At 40.1% G+C, this 18,192-nt stretch overlaps 1 protein-coding gene across 1 annotated transcript in view; it reads right to left on the bottom strand.

Moving 5' to 3' along the window:
• The window catches only part of EFCAB3 (EF-hand calcium binding domain 3), a 69,090-nt gene that overhangs the window by 6,899 nt on the left and 43,999 nt on the right, over positions 1-18,192 (bottom strand). Inside the window, exons 17-21 of the mRNA XM_019732833.3 lie at positions 12,856-12,999; positions 11,735-11,806; positions 10,464-10,584; positions 2,136-2,329; positions 1,593-1,777 (exon numbers count right to left, since the gene is read on the bottom strand). Coding sequence (XP_019588392.3) covers positions 1,593-1,777; positions 2,136-2,329; positions 10,464-10,584; positions 11,735-11,806; positions 12,856-12,999 — 716 coding nt within the window. The remainder of the gene's footprint in view (positions 1-1,592; positions 1,778-2,135; positions 2,330-10,463; positions 10,585-11,734; positions 11,807-12,855; positions 13,000-18,192) is intronic.

Here is an 18,192-nt window from a genome sequence, read left to right as displayed (position 1 = left end):
TTATCTGTCAATTTGATAGGTGCACACAGGTCCAGGATAGTTATATCTTTCTGATGACTTTTAAAAATGTTTAATAGCATCTTTATCATCTTTAGCTTCAGTTATGTTTTCCTTAAATTTTACTTTCCCCATACTATTATGTCAATTCAAGCTTATTTTGATTTGTATTTGCCTGATATAGCTTTTTCTGTCCCTTTAAAGCTTTCTATACCATAATTTAGGTGTGTCTCCCTTAAAGAACATATATCTGAAAATTATTTTAAAAATGAGAATCCTTATATTCTAGTTGGAGAGCTTGACAATAAATAGAGAAATACCACAGGTGGAGGGTTTAATATTAGGAAATAAGTTTAACAGGGTATAAATGTCTTCTTATTTCCATCTTGTCAGTGATATTTGCCTGTGGGTATGACTTTATCAGGAGAGATAAAGACAAAGTCTTAACTGGTGGTCATTTGTGATTGTGATACTTCTCTGGGAATTTTTTTTAAAAATTTGTTTTATTCTGGTAAGAACTCTTAAGTATAGACTGGAAGATAGTTTATATGGGGAATAGATAAGGAGGGTAGAGAGGAGCCAAATCCATTCTCACCTAAACTTCCCAAGCCATCACAAAGTACTGACAATGAATGTGCCCTCTACAGAGCACCATCTGTACTCCGGCTGTAAATGCAGATCTACCCTCTTAACACATTTTTTGGTGTACAATACAGTATTGTTAACTATATGCACAATGTTGTCCAGCAGATCTCTAGAACTTATTCATCTTGCATAACTGAGACTTTATGCCCATTGATTAGCAACTCTCCATTATTCCTCCCTCCTCCAGAATCTGGACTCTTAAACCCTATGCCTGGAGAGACCCTCTAGGGTTTTCATAGGGATGTGAACGACACATGGACCTCTGGAACCCAGAGATTCCTCACAGGGTGGGCTGGTCTCCAGTCAAATCTTGGTCTTGTTTCTCAGGCTAGGAGGACTGTGACAAACCTGGGGTAACAGCTTCCTGAGAGAACGTCCAGAAGCTAGGACTTACTTGCCTAAGACCTTGAAACTCATGATGATGAAGTATATCTTGGAAGGGGGCAAATAGGTTAGAGGCAACAGAGCTTGAAGTAGGGTCAGAAGGTGCAGCTGGGACTCTAAATGGGGTTCTAGTCCAAGGGCAGGATGGTCCCCCATCACAAATTGCTCCATTGTGTTGTGGACCTGGTCCTCTCATCCCATGGTGTCTGGCCCAACGATGATCTAGAGCCAGTTAAAGGAGACCAACATGCAACTTCTGGTTCTTGAGTTGATGGGAGAGCAGTTGGAGGTAGGACCTGAGAGCCTTTTTATTATTATTCTTACATGCCTCCGCCCAAACACACACAATCCCAAACCTAGGATTGTATTTTTCAGTAAGATGAACTATTTGTTGAAATTAAATGAAATATTTATACTTGGGTTTAAATAGGAATACGTCTATGGAATCTGGTTTGAAATATAATGACTAAAAATATTTGTCATTAAAAAGCATGTTACTAGTTCCAAGTTAGAACTTAAACACCTAAGTATTTAAATTAACTGATGTGACATAATCTAAATCTCACCTGTGTTTTCCAATCTCTTCTTTGGAAAAAATAGTTCTCAAAGAATTTCAGAGGTTCCTTTCTCCTTAGCATTTCTAATTTCTGTGTGTCTTTGAATGGCTTTCCCATCACCAACCCATCCACATTAGGAAACAGTGGAAAGATGGGTATTTTTGAATATGGGTTTTCTGAAGGAGGATTGCATCCTAAAGATATATTAAAAAAATGGTATCACAAATAATACAAGAAGAAATTCACATGAAAGACATACATGTGGTACCCACATTGCTCTTTGTCCATTCTGCCCCTCAGTGCCTTGACCCCCTTTCTTCACTCCCTTGTGCCCACTCTGCACCCTCCACAGACTCTCAGCTTCATTTAGGTGTCTGAGGATTCAGGTAATATATACATTTGCTTTCAAATGAGATCTGGATGACAGAGACCAGTCACTCAGAATAGGCTACGCTTCTGCTCTTACAGCACGTGGCCTCTACTATTTATTTCTGACCAGTAATATACAAATAAATCCTTTACAACAGTGGGGAAAGGACAAATGGCTCTTACTCTTGAGCTCTTCAAGAAATTTAAATAAATCCTTTTCTTTCATTATTGCAATCCGGGCGGCATTAGCAAAGGCATCCATGCTTGAGCTCAGAGGTGTACATATGTCTGGCCTGCTAAATCTCCTTTTTCCATAACCCAGAGCATAGGGACTCCTCAATATTCCTGAGGTTTCCTGGAATTGTCTTCGGAAATAGCTAAAAAAAAAAAATAACCCAGAAATGGATAAAAAGTACTATAGTTCTACTGAAAAAGTGCCTGATAGACAAATAGAAAAAAAAAAAGTCAACTTGCAAGTTATACATGCTGAATAAATTTATTTTAAATTTAATTTGCATATTCATTCACTATTATTTATTGAGTCCCTGTTCCTGTGACATTTACAGAACATCTATGATAGTTGCCACAAACCATTTGACTATTAAAATATATCTAGTTCTTGGGCTTTGGCTTACTTCCTCGTTCCCAAGACCCCAAGACCTCCCAGCCTTGTCTCGAAAAATACCTATCAATTATGATCTTCGACAAGCCCTTAAGTGGTACCAGCTTGAATACAAATATTAATCATATGTATTATTATACTACTTTGTGTTAGGTTTTAAAATTCAACTTTTTTTTTTAATTAAAAGAAATTCTCATTGCACAGAATTTGGAACATATAGAAAATTATAAACAAGAAAATATTACCAATAATAATCATACTATCCACAGTAAATCACTATTGACTGATTGCTATTCTTTGCAATCTGTGTGTGGGTGGCTGTGTGGGTGTGTGTGCGTGCCTGCGCATGCACATGTATGAGTATATGAACAGATCTAGGAGATATGTTACTATGTAGTTCAGATATAAATTCTTCAAGAATAAGCACAGCAGGTTATATATGGTAAGGGATTCTAATTCACAGTACAAACATCCCCACAGATATAAACATCTGATTTACAAACATGTACGCCTTAAATATCAATGACAGGTCAGAGTCCTCCTTGCTGCTGGGACAGTGGACTTCTCTTTGTAGCTGTGTTGCGGTGGAAGGACTTGTTTCTCAGTGCTTTGCTGTAATGGGGGCCTCAGGGCCAAGGTGGAAGACCTCACTTCCCAGTATGCCGAGCAAAGGAGGGTCTTTTCTTGCTGTCCCAGGGAACCAGATGCAGAACCTTGCTTCTCATTATTATGCAGGCAGGTTTCTTTCTATTACAGCAACAAGAGGCTTCCCTTCTCTCTGGGATGGTGACAGGCAACCTTTCTATTCCTCTTAGGAAGAGGGAAAGAACTCTCTAAATGTTGGAGCTGCAGCAGGTTGGCTAGGAGATACGCTGATACTGTTCTGATTGGAGTCTGGTTTATAATCTGATACATCCTTCACTAGCCTTGAACCCAACCATCGTAATGTTCTCACTTACCGCTGAAAATAATGTAATGCTAATTTCTTTTTTATTTTATTTTTTTAAATAGATGTTATTTTTTAGAGCCCTTTAGGTTCATAGCAAAATAGAGCAGAAACTACAGAGAGTTTCCACAGACCTCTGCCCCTCCCGCCTCCCCACACAGAGCCTCCCTCATTATCATCATCTCCCACCAGAAGGGTACATTTATTGTAACTGATGAACCTACATTGACACATCATTATCACCCAAAGTTCATAATTTACTTTAGAGTTCACTTTTGGTGTTGTACATTTTATGGTGTTGTACGTTATATTTTGATATAATTCTATGTATAATACATAATACAGTCTATGTATAATGACATGTATCTACAGAGTAATTTCACTGCTAAAAATTCTCTGTGCTTTGCCTATTTATCCCTCCCTCTCCTCTAACCTTGGGCAACCACTGATCTTTTTACTGTCTTCATAATCTTTCCAGAATGTCCTATAGTTGGAATCATACAGTATGTAGCCTTAGACTGGTTTCTTTCACTTAGTAATATGCATTTAAGTTTCCTCCATGTTTTTGCATGGCTTGATAGGTCATTTCTTTATTTTTTTAAGATTTTTATTAAAAATATAGCTAACATTGGGCCGGCCCGATGGCTCAGGCGGTTAGAGCTCCATGCTCCTAACTCTGAAGGCTGCCGGTTCGATTCCCACATGGGCCAGTGGGCTCTCAACCACAAGGTTGCCAGTTCAATTCCTCGAGTCCCACAAGGGATGGTGGGCTCTGCCCCCTGCAACTAAGGTTGAACACAGCACCTTGAGCTGAGCTGCCGCTGAGCTCCCGGATGGCTCAGTTGGTTGGAATGAGTCCTCTCAACCACAAGGTTGCTGGTTTGACTCCCGCAAGGGATGGTGGGCTGTGCCCCCTGCAACTAGAAAACAGCAACTGGACCTGGAGCTGAGCTGCGCCCTCCACAACTAAGAAACAACTTGAAGCTGAACGGCACCCTCCACAACTAAGATTGAAAGGACAACAACTAGACTTGGAAAAAAGGCCTGGAAGTACACACTGTTCCCCAATAAAGTCCTGTTCCCCTTCCCCAATAAAAAAGCTTATATATATATATATATATATCTAACATACAATATTATATTAGTTGCAGGGGTACACCATAGTTATTCAACAATGCTCGTTTCTTTTAGTGTAATTTAATTCCTACCAGGTCCTTCAAGGCTCACCTTTCCTTTCCCTTAAAGTATTCTCTGCATACTCTATGGCTCAGCATGTGGTCCTCAAACCAGCAGCCCCAGGAGGGAACTTGCTAGAAATACTAATTCTTGGTCCTCAAACAAACCTACTGAATCAGACACCCTGGGGCCCAGCAATGTGTTTTAAAAGTCACTCCAGGTCACCCTGATGCGTGCTTAAGTTTAAGAACTGCTGCTCTATAGCGTCCCCCTCTCCCCGAAACTAAACTCCTTGCTTGATGATTATATACCAGGTTATATTTATAACTGATGCTTTCCTCTTCCTCCCTCTCTTGCTCTTTTCCCTCCTTCCCTCCTGTTTCAGTCTTTCTCTAATAACACAGGTTTTCCTTAAGTATCTCTTGATCTTTGGATGTCTGTCATGTTGAAGAGTGAGAGTAAGCACTCTTTGAGGCTAAGTGCAAGCTCTCTGGGGTGGTGGGTTTACTGAGTGGGAACTTCACTGTCAGGTAACTGGTTGGAGCCTTGTTTCATTAAGGGACCTTTTAACTGCAAATATCTGTGGGTTTTTTCTCTTGGGCTAGTCAATTTCCCCGGAGTGGAGTCCTAGGGAAGGGGAAGGTGGCTGGTGGGGGTCTCACCATTCAGTAAGTGGACTTCCATGTAATCCCATTTTTATTATGACACCCTCATCCTCAGTTATGTTTGAGTCCAAACAATCTCTCTTCAGAAGGGAGATGAGGTAAAAGCATTTATTCTCATATGTTTAACCTGACTGCTATTTTTAAACCCTCTAGAATTTGGCTTTCCTCCCACCATCCTTTTGGAACTGGAGATCACTTATGATTTCTTAACTACCAAATCTAATTCTATCCACTCAGTCCTCATTTTACCTGGACTCACTTTAGCATTTAATACTGGTAGAATGTCTATCCTTTCAAAAAAATTTCGCTGTGGCCCTGGCTTCTCGATTCCACACTATTCTGGTTCGTGGCTACTACTGTTTGTTTTGTTGATTCCTCTTTTTCTTTCCATTCCATAAATATGGGAATTCCTTATGGTTCAGTGTTGAGCCCTCTGTTCTTTTCTCTGTCTCCCTCCCCTCCTTCTCTTTCGTCATTTTATTCAGATTCATGGCTTATTTCCTTCATATTAAGTTTCTAAGTCTATATCTTAATCCCAATTTTTCTTTTATGTTTTATGTCTACATTTCAAGCTTATTGTGGGACATTTCTCCTTAGCTGCCCTACTCTCATTTCAAATATTATTTGTCTAAAAATAATCCCCACCCTTTCCCCACCACAGTCTACTATCACCTTCCTATTTGTTAGTTCCCAGTCATTTAGACTCAAATGCTGCCATTTATCTTTATTTGAGGGGGTGGTCCCTAGTCTCTAATGGGGTGCGGGCTAGGGATGCTGCTGTTTATCTCGAGTCACCCTTTTCTGCTTTACCTTAAAACCTCAGATACTGGGTCTTGTGGGCTTCCTTTGCTTCCTCTACTTTCCAAGCTCCTTCTCTTGCCAGAGCTATTTCTCTCATATCCTCACTTGGCCATCAGTCTGTCTTTGTAACAGACTTTTCTACCTACCACTTTCACGTTAAACTTCCTTCACCCTTTATCAAATCCTTTCTTCCTCACTGCTCCCCACCTCCAGCATTTTCAATGGCTCCTCACTGCTCAGAGGAAACCTTAGAGTAGATTTTCTGCAATCTGGATCCAGTCCACATTTTCAACTTCATCTTCTACTGTTTCTCTTCACAAACATCATGTTCTAGCTGAATTACCTGCTCATTGTTCTGTAATATCAAATGCAGTCTGTTTTCTAAATCTTTTCCTCAAGAATTTTCTTGTTGGACTACTGAATTAGATACTGAAAAGCTGTATGACCTTGGAAAATAAATTTAATAACTATTAAGTGCTTAGTATGTTCCACGCTTTCTATGGGGCGCTGGGAAAATAATGATGAATAAGCCTGACACGGTCCCTGTCCTTCCAGAGCTCACAATTGAATGCAAAAAGACTGCCAGTTAAACATGTAATTTCAACAGTGTAATGCGCTGTATGATAAGGAAAGAAACATTTAGAAAGGGAACCTGACCCAGACTTGGGGGTCAGAGAAGGTTTCTGAGAGGGAGTGACTCCTAATTGGTTGCTCAAGGATAAGAAGGAGTTGACTAAACATAGATAAGAATATTGGGTTGAATTGTGTTTCCCAAAAACGATAGGTTCAAGTCCTAACCCCCGTACTCCTAAACATGGCCTTATTTGGAAATAGGGTCTTTGCAGATGTAATTAAATACATCTGAGATGAGATCATACTGGATTTAGGGCGGGCTCTAAAACCAGTGATTGGTGTCCTTATAAAGAAAGGAGAGGAGGGTCTGAGACCGGGAAGAAGGCCATGTGAAAATGGAGGCAGAGATAGGAGTGACGCTGCCACAAACCAAGGAATGCCAGGAGCCACCAGAGCTGAAAGATGCAAGGAAGCATCTCCTCTAGAGTTGTAGGAGGGAGCACAGCTCTGCTGACACCCCGATTTAAGACATCTGGCCTCCAGACTGTGAGAGAATATTTTCTGTTGTTTTAAGCCACCAACCTTGTCATTTTTTTTCTGGCAGCCCTAGGAAACTGATACAACAGGGGAGAGAATATTGTAGGCAAATACTTGGAGGTTAGGGAGCATAGAGTATTTGAGGACCGGAACCAAATTTGGGATAGGATGTGATAGGGGAAGTTACAAGAGGTGAGACTTGAGTTAATCAAAGATATGTCATCAAGGGCCTTGAAAATACCATGTTACGTTGGAACTTTTTCAGAGGGTCACGAGAGGCCTTTATAGGGATTTTAGCAGGTAAATGATATGACTAGATTTGTACTTGGTATTGCAGGCACTCAATAGATATTTTATAACTGAATGCCAGATTATTCTGGAGGCAATGTGGAAACTAGGTGGAGATGGCAAGAATGGAGGCAGAGAGACAAAGTAGGGAGATACTGCAGTAATCCAAGTGTGAGAAATCATGACCTGCAGTAGGGTAGTTTCTGTGGGGACAGAGAGAAGTACATGTATTTGAGGTGAAATAGACAGGACGTCATGATTGGTTGGATGTGGGGAGTGAGAGAGCAGCAGTAGCTGAGGATGACCCTAGGCCTTTGGCTCAGGCAATTAGATAAACACAGGGAGATGCTGGAGCCATTCACTGAGATTAGGAACCCAAGGGGAAAAACTTGTTGAAGTTGGGGTGGGAGAAGGGGATGAATTAGGTTTTGGCCTTTTGGGTGTGAGGTACCTATGGGACCAGTAGGTAGATGGAGACTCCACTAGCGGAGGATCTGGGCCGGATATACAGCCCGACCTTCTCTGTGCCTCGTTCACCGTTCACCTTGCCGGTAAATGGGATATTGGAACACAGTGTTGAAGTAGGGATTAAATGAGATAATTCAACTAATAGTCGCTGAGTGCCTAGTATATCCCAGGAGTTTTTCTAGACACTGAGAATATAACAATGAATAAAGCAGACAAAAAATAATCCCTGCTCTCATGGAGCTTATAGTCTAGCATGAGAAAACAACAAACAAAATTAATAAGTAAATTATACAATATATTAGAAGTAGGAATCTGATAAATAGTGGGAAGAAAAAGAAAGCAGACAAGGGGAGACAGACAGTGGTAGGCGGGTTGCAGGTTTAAATTAGGGTAGTCAGAGAAGACCATACCGAGAAGATGACATATGAACAAAGACCTGAAGGTGGTGAGATAGTGAGTCCCGTGGATATCAGGGAAAATAGTGTTCCAGATAGAGGGAACAGCAAGTGCAGAGGCCTTGAGGTGGGAACATGTCTGGTACATTGAAGGAACAGCAAGGAGGCCAGCATGGCTCCAGCAGAGTAACAGGAGATGAAGTCAAACAGGTCACAGGTGAGTGCAGATCACACAGAAGGCCAATAAGTCGTGTAAAGACTTGGCTTGTACTCTGAGGGAAATGGGAGGGTTTTGAAGGTTTTGAGGAGAGGAGTGACATGACCTAATGATGTTTTAAAAGGATCATTGGTGCTGTGGGAGTCAAGGAGTCGGGTAGGCAGAGGGCGTGTTGAGAATGGACTGTGGGACGGGCAAACGTTAGGATCCAAAAGTGCAAGCAAGGAGACCAGCTAGGAGACAGTCATCTAGGGAAAAGCTAATGTATGTGAAGTGCTTGTTCAGAACTTTGCACTTGGGAAATGCTCAATAAATAGTGTAATCAACTATAGGAATATCTACCACATTCTACCATTATCCAGCCCAGGACCCACTTTCTCAGGAAACTAATGAATGATCTTGGCCACTCATTTGACAGTTAATTGTGTAATATGTATATATTTTGCATTATTTCACTCTGCATTTTAATTTAGTTATCTACATATTTATGGCTTTTCTCTCCATTTATTTTAAGCTCCTTAAATGCTATATATTAAATGCTTTTGATCTCCTTAGGAACCAGTTATATAAGTAACAACCACAAGCATAATAACAATAAAACCACCAACATCAGCTAACATTTCCTGAGCACTTACTGGGTGTGAGGGGCAGTAGAGGGAGGTGGATAAGAACATGGGTTCTGGAATCAGACTGTGCTAAATCTAGGTACCACTTCTGCTTGGGTGAGTTACTTAACTGACCTGTGGACTTCAGTTTTTTTCATCTGTAAAGTGGGGATAATAGTACATACTCATCAAGGAGGTGAGGATTAAAATAGATAATATATGTATTTAACGCTTATTGCAATTACTCCTACATAATAACAATAGCTCACATTTATTGAGCTCTTATGATGTGCTAAGAATTTCACCTGCATTATCACATGGCATCCCCACAACTGCCCTATAAGGTATTATTATCACCATTTTATAGATGAGGAAACTGAGGCTGAGAGGTAAAACAATGTGCCAAATTTGTGTACTAATAGCAGGCACTTAATAAACACCTTTGAATTGGAATGAAGAGTAGAATGTTGTGTACCCCCTGTTCCACATCTGACAGAGGTGTAGGAAAGTGTAAAGAGATTTCCCACTGAGGAGCAGAGGATATTTTTACATTATTGATGGTATTCTTTATTTTTAAGTCTCTCTAAGTGGGACAGCAGAATGCTTTGAAAGTATGAGTTGAAAAGATTGAGAATGGCAACATTTAATTTCTGTATTACAATGATAAACATGGACTGAAGAAATTTTTGTTTAGTGATATTTGCTGGAATAAACACGTTTGAGTGTGAGAATGTTTCCTCATCCTTTATTCTCATTCTACTTCTGGCTCTGCTCCAGTCCAAAGGCTACTTTGGGAGGTCTGACTTTGCTGTACCTCATCCCAGAGTCAGAGGACCACTTGAAAGCCCCTGGTAGTTCCAGCATGAATGGGAGGATCTTGTATTCAAACTAGATAGCCAAGCCCACACAAAATCATCCTGGGAAAAGTCTTATTCCTCTGGGATTCTCTAGCCTATGGTAGGAGAGGCTGGACTTTCTTAGCTGTTTTAGGCACTCAGTGGGGCCTGAGGTGAGCCTTGTCATTCCAGAGCCAGGCAGCACTGTGGAGAGGAAGGAATCAAGTCTCACGGTGGGCACTGAGCGCTGGTCCACAGACATTCTCCTTTGTTTCGGAGCAGACCCCAAGAAGTAGGATGTTAGTGAGAGGTTACTGCCTGGTTAATATCCTCATCAGTGCTTCTGAGAAGCTTGTTTTTTGCCCCTTTCTTTGCCACTTACCTTACTATTTCCATTATAGCCTTTTTGGGTAAGGCTGCAGTCTCTACAAGCTTTGATAGGATTTCAAACAATAGGATCCCTGGGTTGCCAGCTAAATCTAAACAGGTCTTCTTTTCTGGAACTATAAAGGGAAGATTCAAAATGCCTCTTGAAACCATCTATCAAGAAAAAAGTACTAAACTGACAGTCTTTTTTATTGTGTTTATACTTTTAATACCAAGTCGAGGACTAGAGAATTACAGAAAAACATTCAAAATCTATTCTATCATAGAAAGGTAGAAAGGTCATTTTTATTACTGAACAGACAAAATAATCATGGAATTAAAAAACACTTTTAGTTAAATGACTTCTAAGTAAATATAGTAATACATTTAACATAAACATGAATTATATGTTAAGGACTATTGTCCTATTCTAGGTAAAGGAGTTGTTGATAAACATATCTCTGGTTTGCAGGCAAACCCTTGTTACTACAGTGGCACTGGAAGCAGTAACTTCTGTTTATCCTAAGAATAGTTCATAGCCTATGAATGGGTGTATTTTCAACACTACGTACAGTATCTGTTATTTGGAATGTATTTATCCTAGAAAACATGATACAAATAGGATTAGGTTTTCCAAGGCAGCCTGTTAAAGTCAAACAACCATTAGAGGACTAACAACCATTAGAGGACTAATATTAGAGGACTAATAACCATAATAAACAAACCATTAGTGGACTAATAAAAATATTAGAGGACTAATAAGCTTACCTCTCCATCATTTATACCCTTAGGTGAGAACATGCTCTCTAACCTCCAGCAGACTCCCCAGCCTTCGCACTGAGGGCAGAGGCTTCATCAGGGTGAGGAAGATATTTGCTGGCAACAGTGAATTATCTACACCCAAATTTGCATGAGAGAGAGCATTTTTCCTTTTTTAAAAACAATTTTTTTCTTGTGTAAAATGAGTACCTTCCAAAGTAGCACGTGCACTTGGTGAGGAATTAAAATTAAAAACCCAATTTTTCTCCACCACTGCCTGAGTGTTCTCAATAGAAGCCAAAAGGTAGTGTCTCCCACAGAAGAACTTGATGCTTATAAGTTAAACTTCTAAAACTGTATCAATTTGCTTAGCAAATATTATTTTGGAGAAGCAGTACAGAAGTAAATCACATTCCAGAGCACACATTCCTGATTTGCCTTCTGATTGGAGGCCTAAATGAATAATATTTATTTTGCAGTGAATTGCACCTACCCAACTGCCCTCTATTCGGTAATGTGTCTACTCACCCACAGCCTTAAGAAAGCAGTTCTTATCTGTCAGCACCGTTACGAAGTCGGAGAAATTCACCTTTCCATCTCCTGTAACAGAAATCTAAGACTCAGAACAAGGGTATAAGATGTATTTTAAGTAACAGAGTATATATTTAACATAAAAATTAAAACACCACGGGCCATTCAGTACTTAAAATCAGAGCATTTTAGGGCTGGAGATATGCTCAGGTAAGGCCTGGGCTTCTTGAAGTGGTCTTAGCACCATTACACCAGTCACACACAGCCCACAGAAGCAATAGTGGGGTGTAAGCATCAAACTAGAGGCTCCCAGTCACTGCAGTCATGCAGACTTGCCATTTTTGCATGGCATCCACCCTCCCCTTCCAACTCCATACGTCTAATAATTCTATTATTATAACATAGCCACGTTGTACCCTGTTTCCTCTAAAATTAAAGGATCGTAAGTGCTATTAGTCATGTGAACGTGTTTCAATGAAAGAATAGAAAAACTGGGCAGAGTTAGTGGAGACAAGTGACACTCTTTAATTAACTGGTGATATTGACTCACATGTGGTCCTGAAGCTGATGGCAGTTGAGTGAGGAGAGGTGAGAGAAGATAATATGCTGAATGTAAATATTTCACACTACATATCAGCTTGGGCTACTAATTGCTATGTCAGTGTATTCAAAGATGACATTATCTATATGCTTTAAAAATATCAACAAAATTGTTGTGGCATTTAAAATTCAATACAGATAGACGCGAATGATGGAAGGAAGATTTATACTCAGATTGCGATTCACAAAGAAACAAACAATTTGGGTTTCCTTGGTAACGTGTTAGTTTGAAATTGTCAGTGCCTTTATATCTGTTATTTCAAGGTACCCTCCAAAATGTACATCATGATGGATAATCTGAATTTGATATTGAAATGTGACAGTCACTTTTAGTTTCCACACAGGATTTTTCAGAGTCTATTTTGTAGCATTGAATTGATTTCGTAAGTTGTACACATACCTCACTGAAACTATTGGCAAATAAGTGAGGTTTATTTCTCATGTTTATACAGTCCCTGAGAGAAAAATATATATTCATAAAAAATTTTATGATAAAAATGATAAGTCAAAGTACTCACGATCAATATCAGCACATTTTAATTCATTATAGACATCGTGCATGGTAAGATTCATTCCCAATTTAGCTAACGTGCACATCATTCCATGTAAATCAATAGAGCCAGTTTTATCCTTGTTAAAGAAGTTGTAGGCATCTTGGAAGGCTGGGGAGATGGAAGCAAGTTAGGACGGTTATTCAAGAATAAATACATAGTCTCATGGAACTAGGACAGACAATACAGTTGATTGGAAATCAACTGTTCTGAAAAAGTATTGACAGCAATGTGAGTACTTAATAGACACTTCTTAAGAAGGATGGTGTCCTTCCATGAGATTTGAACTGGAATAAATTAACTGGTGGAAAACCAAACATGTAGGCAAAATGACCTTTGAAAGATGTCCACCCCAATTACTGGAACCTATGAACATATTACTTTATATGACAAAAAGGAGTTTGCAGATGTAATTAAAATAGATTATCTTGGATTATCTGAGTGGCCCCAATCTAATCACAGTTTCCGTTATGCATCTAGAGAGATAAGGCAGAAGGAGAAGGGAGATTGAAAGCATGAGAAGAACTTGACCCACTGTTGCTGGTTTGAAGATGGAGAGGGCAACGTGACATGGAATGCAGACAGCCTTAAGGGGCTGAGAGAAGCTCCTGGCTGACAACCAGCAAGGAAATGGGGACCTCAGCCCTACAACCAAAAGGAACTGAATTCCACCCTAAACCTGATGAGCTTGGACGCAGATTCTCCTGCAGAGCCTGCAGATGAGAGGCTAGGCTGCAGAAGAGGAAGCAGGTCTTACTTTAGACCGACAGTACTCTGAGGTCTGTGTTTTGTATAGACTCAGAGTTTTTTCAAAGAAATTTGCAAGGAATTAACTGGAGCCAAAATTAGACATGTGTTTTGTAAAATCAGCAAATGAATAAATAAACCCAGAACAAAGTATATCCCCACTTCACCAGAATAAAACTTATTTCATATCACATTCAAGTGTTGGCATCTCTATGTACAACAGTGACTAAATCCCATAGCGATGATACCTGCCACATAACTGTGTCAAAAGTTAACATCTTTCTCCTTTGATGAAAAGCAGGCCTTTCTAGGGTTGGAAACATCTCTGACTTGTTTCTATTTTTTCCCAGTATTCCTAGCATGTTAGTAGGCATCTATGCATTAATGCAGATTAATCAACAAATATTTATTGCATGTCTTCTATGTGTCAGTGCTGTTCTAGGTGTATAGAATATATTAGTGCACTAAAACACAAAGATTTCTGCCCTTATATGAATGTAATAAATAGGTAAACTAGATAACATGTTAGAAAGTGGTAAGTGCTATGGAAAAATGAAAGAGTAATGCAGGGTCCAGGGATTGAGAGTTTCAGGGACTGATGGATAAGTTGCTTGTAATAAGTAGGTGAGATTTAAGCAAAGACTTCAAGGTGGTGAGGGAGTGGATATCTGGGAGAAGAGAAGGAAGAACTAGAGCAAATGCCCTAAGGGGAATGGGCCTGGCATGTTCCAGGAACAGCAAGGCTGTGAGCATGGCTGGAGCAGAGTAGGAAAGTAGGAGCAGTCAGAGAGGTAATGGGAGCGTAGGTGTGGCTATGTTTTAAAATTTATTTTAAATTTTATATCAGATTGGTTTTAGATATAGTTGCGAAGATACACAGAATTCCTGTAGGTCTCTCACCCAGTTTTCCCTAATGTTAACATCTTACATTCCTATGGTCCCTCTGTTACATCTAAGAAGCCAACATCCGTGTGGTACTATTAACTAAACTGCAGACATTATTCAGATTTCACTGGTTTTCCCCTAATGCCCCTTTTCAGTTCCAGGATCCCATCCAGGATACCATTTTACATTTAATTGTCATATTACATTTAATTTACATATTACATTTAATTGTCATGTCTTTTTAGCTTCTCTATGACAGTTTATCAGACGTTTGTTGTTTTTGATGACGTGGGCAGTTTTGAGGAGTATTGTTTAGGTATTTTGTAGAAGTCCCTCTATTTGGGTTTTCCCGATATTTTCCTCATGGTTAGCCTGAGGTTATGGATTTGGGGGAGGAAGACCACAGAAGTAAAGTGCTGTTCTCCTCATTATATCAATGTTACATACTATCAACATGACTTACCACGGATGATGTTAACCATGATTACAGGGCCGAAGCAGTGTTTGTCCACTGTAAAGTTACTTCTTTCCTCTTCCATATTCTTCCTCCATATTCTACTTGGAAGCAAGTCACTAAAGGGTAGTCCAGACGCAAGGGACAGAGGGCTTAGGGACAGGGAGAAGGGGAAATTAAGCTCCACCTCCTGGAGGAGGTAACACATTATTTGGAATTCTTTTGTAAGAGAAATTTATCTCTTCTTCATTTTTTGTATTCAGTTATTCATTTATTTCTATCAGTGTGGACTTAGAGATATTTATTTTATACCTTGCGTTACCATTTAATAGTGTTTTATTTATTTTTCTTGCTCCAATTGTTCCAGCTTTGGCAGTGGTAAGCTCTTTCAGGTTGGCTTCTTTATCCCTTGATAGGCTCCTGTCCTTTTGTTTTTTTGAGCACTTCCTTACTTTCTGGCACTCCAAGGTGTCCCAGGTTCATCTTGTATATTTCCTGCCCAAGCCCTAGAATCAGCCATCTATCCACGGAACTCTGTTCTTGTATAGGAAGCTGACATTAGAAGTCAGGATCTGGGTGCTGGGTATTTTTGTTGCTATGGGGGTGTTAATGCCTCCTTCAGAGCTAGGAAATAGACGCCCGCATACTAACCCACGTAAACACATACATCTCTAATGACTTCTTGATCTAGCCATCTGTATCCATATTCAGCTAAACATGAGTTCCCACTGATGTCTCAGACCTTAATCCAATACCATTGGTTTATGTTAGCCTTCTCCCCTTGTTTATCTGCCACTTCCCACTCCAACAATGAGAAAGCTGGCTCCCACCATCCATTCACTTATTTACTTAATCCTAGTATGCATGTGCAACAGCTTCAGAATTGTTCATCTATACCCTTATGAGAAACAACTTCACAAACTCGAGCATGCTGTTTATGTACAAGTCCTTTTGTGTTCAGTCTTACGGATTCCAGTCGAAACACCTTCAGTTACTTAGGTCAGCTCCTCCCTCTTCCCCCACCTGACTTGTGTTTTAACATAACTGTGGCTGTTGCTAGAAAAACAGACTTTTGATAGGAGCTGAGCAGAAGTAGGGAGATTAGTATCAGGCTAGCTATCGCGGGTGAGCAATAACAGTGCCTCAGACCAGGGTTGTAGCAGTGGAGGTGGTAACAAGTGACTGACTTCTAGATATATTTTAAAGGTAGAGCCAGTGAGATTTCCTGATGGATTCAGAGGTAGGGTAAGAGAAAAGAGTCAATGGTGACACCGACGTTTTTTCTAGAGCAAGCAGAAGGATGAAATATCATCATCTGAGAGGGGAAGGTTGTGGGTAGAACAAGTTTTAGGAGTAAGAGGCTGAGGTGAGGGAAGCATAGGGAATTCAATGGGTATGGAGGCTCAGTGTGGGAAGATGAAAAAGTTCTGGAGGTGGATGTTGGTGATGGTTACAGAACAATGTGAATATATTTAATGCCACTGACTTGTATGCACACTTAAAATGGTTACAATTGTAATTTTTATTTTATGTATATTTTACCACAATAAAAAAAGAGTAAGAGGAATACCTCAGGAGTTCAGTTTTTGACATGTTGAGTTTGAGGTTTCCACTAGACATACAATTGGAGATGTTGAGAAGGCAGTTAGGTATGAGTCTGGGCTGGACGTACACATTTGGGAATTGTTGGCATTTAGATGGCATTTAAAGCCTAAGACTAGAAGTAAGGATATAAAGAAGGGGACATGTCGAGACTGATACCTTTAAAAAAAAAGAATAAAACTATAAAGAAAAGATAAAGCCCGTGACTGGATGAGATCCCTACATGTGTGAGTGGGATAAAGAGGAGAAGAGGATCAAGTATTGAGCTCTGGGCTACTCGAGCATTAAGAGGAATTAGGAGAAGGGGAGGACCTAGCCAAAGGGACTGAGGAGTGACATCTTTTTTGAAGAATTTTCCTGCAAAGAGGAGCAAAAAAATTATGTGGTAGCTGGAGGGGGAAATGGAGTCACAAAACATTTTTTAAAGGGAAATAACAGTAATTTTGTATGATCATAGAAATGATATGATAAAGAGGGGAAAAGATTGGTGTTGGAGACATGACAATTTCTTGGGTTATTTCTTTGAATATGAGAGAGGGGATGGGTTCTAACCCACACTAGAAGGATTAACTTAAGAGTACAATGTTCATTTGTGGAACAGGGAGGCAGGCAGAGTTTGTGGGTACAGATGCTGGTAGGAGGTAGATATGGAGGTGGGAACCTGTGGAAGTTCTATTCTGATTGCAGAATCAGAATTCTCTGATTATAGAGAACTAGGAAGCAAGGATATCAATTGAGATTGAGGATGGGAGCAGCTGTTGGGGATTTGGAGGTGTTTAATAAATACTTGTAGAATGTACAAATTAACCTCTCAAGGAAAGTTGTGAGAATTAAGCACTGTAACAACCACATTTTCTGCTTTCCGTATCTGACGCTTTGACATCTGAGGCCTTGCTGATCCTGGAGGGACTGCCCCTCCCAGACCTAGCCATTTCCTAGAGACAGTCCAAGACTCGCCTCTGAGCATGCTTTGCATGGGCAAACCAACCAATTCAGAGTCCATATTCCCAACCACCTACCTTCTCAGGCTCCTATACTCTGGACCACTATTCCTCTGTCTAATCACTGCAGGGCCAGGTACCAGACAACTAGGGACAGCCCTACACCCCAGAGCTACTGAAATTATTTGAACTAGCCATTTCTAAATCTGCGTATCCTGCCTTGCTTATTCCTTCCTGCAGAAACCACAGTAAAGGCTCTTGACCCGCCCTCCCTCCCCACCCCTTTGCCTCCTGACCAACTCTGGTGCTTCCCTGTGTGGCTCTGCATGGTTTGCTGTGCCCTTATTTCTAGGGATCTGTGAGTATAAAACAAGTTTCCCTCCATGACAGTCATTTCTGTGTCTGTATGTCTTACAATACCTGATTAAATCCTGGGTTCCCTTACAACAAGCACCAGTGTATATTAATGCAAGTTAAAAACCTCAATTTTATAAAGCCATAAACAGTTATTAATTATTAAGGCAGCTAGCTCAGTTTTACAATTAAACATGGAATTCTGATCTTGACAGCTTTTGTGTTTTCCAAACCAACTTTCTCGGCAATAAAAGTGATTCTTTGATTCCTTTCTCTCTCCTGGGTCAATTTCTCATTTGGTTCCAAAGTTGGAGGGGGTCT

The sequence above is a fragment of the Rhinolophus sinicus genome, chromosome 12, assembly GCF_057876585.1.
Source record: "Rhinolophus sinicus isolate RSI-liver-muscle chromosome 12, RSI-T2T, whole genome shotgun sequence".
In the NCBI taxonomy this organism is placed as follows: domain Eukaryota; kingdom Metazoa; phylum Chordata; class Mammalia; order Chiroptera; family Rhinolophidae; genus Rhinolophus; species Rhinolophus sinicus.
Note: the sequence above shows the minus strand (reverse complement) of the source record. Positions and strands in the feature narration are given on the sequence as shown.